The 6,000-nt window shown below is 37.5% G+C and overlaps 1 protein-coding gene across 1 annotated transcript in view; it reads left to right on the top strand.

Moving 5' to 3' along the window:
• Positions 1-1,017: 1,017 nt before the first annotated feature.
• NUP62CL (nucleoporin 62 C-terminal like) overlaps positions 1,018-6,000 on the top strand; it is a gene marked incomplete at its 5' end in the record, with an annotated part of 49,550 nt that continues 44,567 nt past the window's right edge. Inside the window, 2 exons of the mRNA XM_080795562.1 lie at positions 1,018-1,075; positions 2,568-2,666. Of these exons, the coding sequence (XP_080651688.1) occupies positions 1,018-1,075; positions 2,568-2,666 (157 nt within the window). The remainder of the gene's footprint in view (positions 1,076-2,567; positions 2,667-6,000) is intronic.

Genomic DNA, 6,000 nt, shown 5'->3' with positions numbered 1-6,000 from the left:
AGCTGGGACAAGGAAGCCAGGGTAGGGGTAACCTGTGGGGCCTGGTGTAGAGCCTCTGCCCTATGAATGAGGCCTGACTAAAGGTAGGGAGCCCCTCAATTCTTGGCTCTACTTGCCAGGAATTTCAACACATTAAATATATGTTGGAGGTGATTTGCTGGCTGCTTGCCTTTCCCAATGAAATACTATATCCCTTGGTTGGGAGCTGGGGCCATTTTTATTGGCCACTCCCGCCTGGAGTGTGGCTTCCTTCAAGGTGAACAGGGGGATAAAGGGAATGAAGGGAGTAGGTTGTGGTTCATATACTAGACTCTAACTGGTATAACTGAGTCTTAGCAGATTTTCTTGAATAAATGTTCTTTATTTGCTGTATATCTTTTGGACGATATCCTGAGATTTCCGATTTTCAGTATTATTATTTTTTATACCAATTATGGTGTTTCAATGGGGAATAGGTCCCTAGGACTTCTTATGCTGCAGTTCTAGAAGTGGATCTCCCTTTTACATTTACTTTTTCAGTAAAGTAGAATTTCTTTGTTATGATGGTGCTAGAAGACTGGCTATACTATGCAGTACTGATAAACTGTTTTTTTAAAATCAGGCTTTTTAAAGATAAATTTGTTTATTTACTTGAGAGAGATAGAGAGAGAGGGAGTGAGTGAGAGCAGGAGAGGGGAGAAGGTCAGAGGGAGAAGCAGACTCCACGTGGAGCTGGGAGCCCGATGCTGGACTTGATCCCGGGACTCCAGGTGCTGGGGTCATAACCTGAGCTAAAGGCAGTAGCCCAATCAACTGAGCCACCTAGGCACCCTAAATCAGGCTTTTATTATGTTTTATTTATTAGATATCAGAGTATCTGATTTTCCTTGCTCTGTTACAGTTTCTCCTATAAATGAACCTTGTTATAATGGTATTTTATTTTTTAAAGAACTATTCTTTGGTGACATTTTTCTGTTTATTACTTTTTTAGGTTTGGCTTCAGCATCGACTGCTGACACCACTACTTGTTCAAGCACCATGCTGTTTACTTCAATGTCAAATGCTTCTACTTCCGCTGCTGCCACTGGGCTCTCTTGTAAGTTACTGGTTGCAAAGAAGATACCCTTATTTCGCATCAGGCCATGTAACTCAGTTTACCAATATAAACTATGGGTATCTTGCATCTCATAAATTATCATTATGCTTGAACCCATCTGTAACTGCTGCTATCAATAGTAGCATTGCTTAAGAACCTAATTGTCATGGCTTTAGCTGTGAATTTTATGTTAACATGATTATTCCCGCTTAAAGTGATAATTTTAAGCATATAATTCATTAATGCTGTAATATTTTGAGACAACTTCTTGAAGCTAATGGGAGTAAGAAGAGTGGGAGTTTTGCCAAGTATGTCTGAAGGGAAGAAGTCTTATTATCTATCTGAGTAAGATAAAATAGGAATTAAATGTTGGAGCCTTGCTATTATGTATTCTTCTAGATAGACCAGGTTTGTGGTCCTTACATTTTACCTCTCAGAAGTGATGGATGACAAAAGGACCAGTTTGGGGTTTTAATTAACACCGTGTGTTGCTTTGTGGCTTCTCTCCTTGAAGAGGAACATCTGGATGCCTTGAGCTGAGAAGTGGGATATTAATTATCTTGTAACCCCAACTTCCTTGCTATGTATCTTCCATTAGTACAATAACAGCAAATGTTGAGCAATTCTTTCTTACAGGTCCATATAACTGACTCTGCTTTTGAGATATCTTCACAGTGCCATGCCATTTATCATTAGACTTTGTTATTGTAACCCTAGCTGTAATATGGTCCCCCCACAGGCCTATTAGAGCAATGTCACCATTCCTAGAAATAAAACTTGCCAGGAATTGCTCATGCCTATTTCAGGATGAAAAATAGTGGTCTGTTGTCCCTGTCCTCTTGTGAAGTTGGAATAGGCAAACAAATAATTAGAATTGCTGGTTACCACTTGAATTATATTTTCTACCAAATAGACTTCCAGTTTTGAGATGTGACTGGGATTCTGGAAGCCTTTTGATATATGTAAGTGATGTCCTTCTCCAATACAACAGATTTCGTGAATATGACCACGTCTGAGGTTGGAAGTTAGAATTGTTCAATGCATTCCACTTTCAATCAGACTTGCCCTCTGACCTTTGACAGGCTTGTTTTCATTCCTGTCTTTGATGTCCTTGCTTACCAAATGAAAAGAAATCTTGACCATAGTATTTTTAAAATTAACCTTAATGAGGTATAACTTACATATAAAACTTAAGTGTATAATTCAGTGATTTTAATAGGCTGAATTGCGTAACTACCACTCAAACTGTAATCCAGTTTTAGAACATTTCTGTCTTCCAAATAAGATCTCTCAGCCCCAGACAGCTACTAATCTATTTTCTGTCTCCATAGATTTGCCTTTTCTGGATATTTCTTATAAATGGATTGACTGTAGGCTTTTGGAGTTCAGCCAAAAGTTTCTAAAGGACTCTTCAGATGAAAGATACTATATCTAAATTGCTCACTGTTTTTAAATTAAAGTGTAATAGGTAATATTATGTTACTCTCTGCAGTTGGTGCTCCAACAACTTCTCCTGGAACATTCGGTGGCATAACTTTGGGATTTGGATTAAATGTCCCTGGAACAGGCGGAGCAGCTCATACTGCTTCTAGTAAGATTTGAGAATTATTGGGGTGTGTGATGTGTTTGGATGCTCAGTGGAAATGTGCTGTATAACAAGCAGTAAGTTGTGTTCCATAGCTTTTAGGACTATCTAAGTAAGTTGTGATCATTTCATCAGAGTATACAAAAGGTACACCAGTAGTGATGACTGCCAAAGTGTAGTAAGACATTTGATACCAATGATGCTGCTTCTTTGAGATGACCATACTCAACACTGCTATCAGATTCTTGTCAACTTTTAAATTGAAGAAGTTTTAGTATTGATCATAGTGTTTACATCGATCCAATATGTTGGCATTGATAGTTCTTTTTCCCTAAAACATAATTTAAGTTTTGACCTGTATTAAAGTTGACCATATCCTAAAGCTGATTACAGGAGTTCCCATCCTAAATTTGTTTCTGCCAGTTAGGAGCTACTTAGGTTGTAGGTTGAAGAGAACTTGGCTAGTTGTAGCCTTGTAGCTTATGGTGAGCTGGATGGTTAGGGGTCAGTTGCTATGCAAACCTACCATTTAAGTCATTCTCCATTCTGGGAAAGTCTTATTTATTTTATTTTAAAAGTTTACAGAAGGCTGAATAAATCTTTCCTCAAACCTGGTATAAATTAAAAGTCACTCTTTTCTAATTTTAAAATAATTATTCCTAAACAGAGATGTCCACCATCTATTTTTTTATTCTTTTGCATGAGTGATGCTTATCGGAGTTTCTGCTGTGTACTAGGAAGCTGGTCAACCTATGAGAGTTGTGAAGAGTGTGTCTTGAGGACTTTACAGGTTACCATATTTGCAAATACCATAACCCATAATTTTCCCTGTAAAATGCTGAACAAAACTGATTTTTTTCAGCCATGGATTGAGTCACTGAAGTATGAATTGGCAGGCTCTTCAGTGACTCTGCCATAACCCATCCCCTCCCCAGCTAGGTCTCAGATTCCTTCCTGCAAACTGGTACCTTTGCTACTAACCCATCCCTCCTGGCCTTTAGTTTATATACCCATCTCCCTATAAGACATATCTCAGCTTGACACCCTTAACCTGGAATTGGTTTTTCCCCCCAGTCACCTTTCCTTCTCCCCAAGCATATTTTCTTGCTCAGACTCTTCACCTCACAAATCAACCTTGTAGGGCAGCTTTCAAGTGTCTGTGTCTGCAGATTTATTGTCAATTGGGATTATTCTCTGCCCTAAGTATAATCAGCAAGTTTTAAGAGAAGGTTGCTTGTTATCAGTCTTATATCTTTTGTGTGGAAAATGTTTGTTTGGATAGGAAAATTGGATAGTAGGATGTTTTAAAAGATGTTTTCACTATTTTATATAACAATCTTTAAGACCATCAGAATGAGATTTATTTAAATGCAAATGTGGTATGCAGTTATTTTGTATTTTTTATAGAACTGTGCTTCCTTTTTACTATGCACATAATGTAGAGTTGACTGTATTTAGTTTAGATCAAAGTCATAGTGCAAAATCAAACTGGGATGGAATCTTTCGTTCTCAAATCCATTGCTTTTTTGTTATTAATTGAAATACTTTCGTTATTTGAGTATTATCTTCTATGCCAGAGCTAATTTACACCTTTTTAAAATACCGTAAAAAATAAAGAACAAAGATAAATACTGTTTAAAAAGGTTAAAATAATCGTACCATTTTTTTAAGACTCAAGATTCTTTTGTGTTTAGGTTGACAGGTATTAATTTCCTGAAGGTATTATTCATCATCTTTGTGGAGATGTTTTTTTTGGTAGTGATGGTAGTTGCTTTTTTTTTTAATAAAAATCATGCACACATGTATATATACATATATCACTGTATCTAGAGTGAATGATTTGGTGTTTATCTTTCCAGCCTTTTTTTCCAAACACATACAAATATACAATGAATTTGTTTTACAAAAATGGGATCATTATAAATACACACACAATATAATCCTAGAATCTGCTATTTTCTTATATGTCATCTTTGCACATCTGTCCATGCTAGGAAATACAGATTACCTTTAAAAAAAAAGAAAAAGAAGAAAACAACCCGTGGGTGAAGAAAAGCTTTTTAAGAAGGACTCTTTCTTAGTTGTTTTTCTGTTTTCCATCTTGAATGTAGTAGTTACACAGTTTTTGAATGAATTAATAAAGGAGGGGTCTCCATAGTGTGATTAAGTTTCAGTATTTCTGGAGGGTTTCTTTTCAGATAAGACTTTATTCTCGGATGAAGACTGATGACATAGGACTGTAAAGAATGCCACATGGAATCCAATCTATAATCTTCCCAGTGTTTTGAGTGATCAAGTGACCCCAGGGATATGCTCTTTCCCTGTGGTGTTCATTCCACCCTCACAAAGGCTAACTCAAAGAATCAGGGAATTTGGGTGCCTGGGTGGCTCGGTTGGTTGAGTGCCTTCAGCTCAGGTCATGATCCTGGAGTCCTGGGATTGAGTCCTGCATCAAGGTCCCTGCCTCAGTTGGGGGTCTGCTTCTCCCTCTAACCTTCCCCCTCTCATGCTCACGCTCTCTCTCTCTCTCTCTCTCTCTCTCTCAAATAAATAAGCAAAATCTTACAAAAAAAAAAAAGGAATCAGAGAATTCTTGTAAGTATTCTTGTGGCCAAAAGGGAAATGGAATCTTTTGGAAATGTAACACAGGTAATATTATCACACTAAACTTTAAAGAAATGGAATTTAAGAGTTATTCTAAAGGAATAGGGACCTAAATCTATTGGATAAACATAATTCAGTTCTATTCCCTTAGTCTTCTCTTTTGTAACTTCCCATTGGTTTCCTTACCTCTTTTTCTACCTTACTATTTTAGCTTATTCTTTTTTTTAAAGATCGTATTTATTTATTTGATAGAGAGAGAGAGATAGAGTACGTGCGTGAGCAGGAGCATGAGGACAGGAGGGGCAGAGGGACAGGGAGAAGCAGACTCCCTGCCGAGCAGAGAACCTGATGCAGCCACTGGATCCCAGGACCCTGAGATCATGACCTGAGCTGAGGGCGGAAGGCACACACTTAACCAACTGAGCCACCCAGGTGCCCCTTAGCTTATTCTTCATTTTGACTTGCTCAGAAGCCTTAATTCTACTTCATATCCATTCTTTGTTGGTTCTTTCAACCCCCGTGCCTGTAGTTGGATTCTTTCTACACTTTTGGAAATATTTACAAATTTCTGCTTACAATCTGATTCTTACCGTATTTCTGGAAATATTTCTATATTTCTACCTATAGTCTGATTCTTTCCATAGTTCTAAATTTTTAAAAATGAGATTCTGACCTATTTTATCCCTGCTTGACTAGAGCTTTCTGTGCCAGACTTGTATAGGCTGCCAGTAGTATG

This window comes from Martes martes (genome assembly GCF_963455335.1).
Source record: "Martes martes genome assembly, chromosome: X".
Classification (NCBI taxonomy): Eukaryota; Metazoa; Chordata; class Mammalia; order Carnivora; family Mustelidae; genus Martes; species Martes martes.
This window is presented reverse-complemented; position numbering and strand designations above follow the sequence as displayed.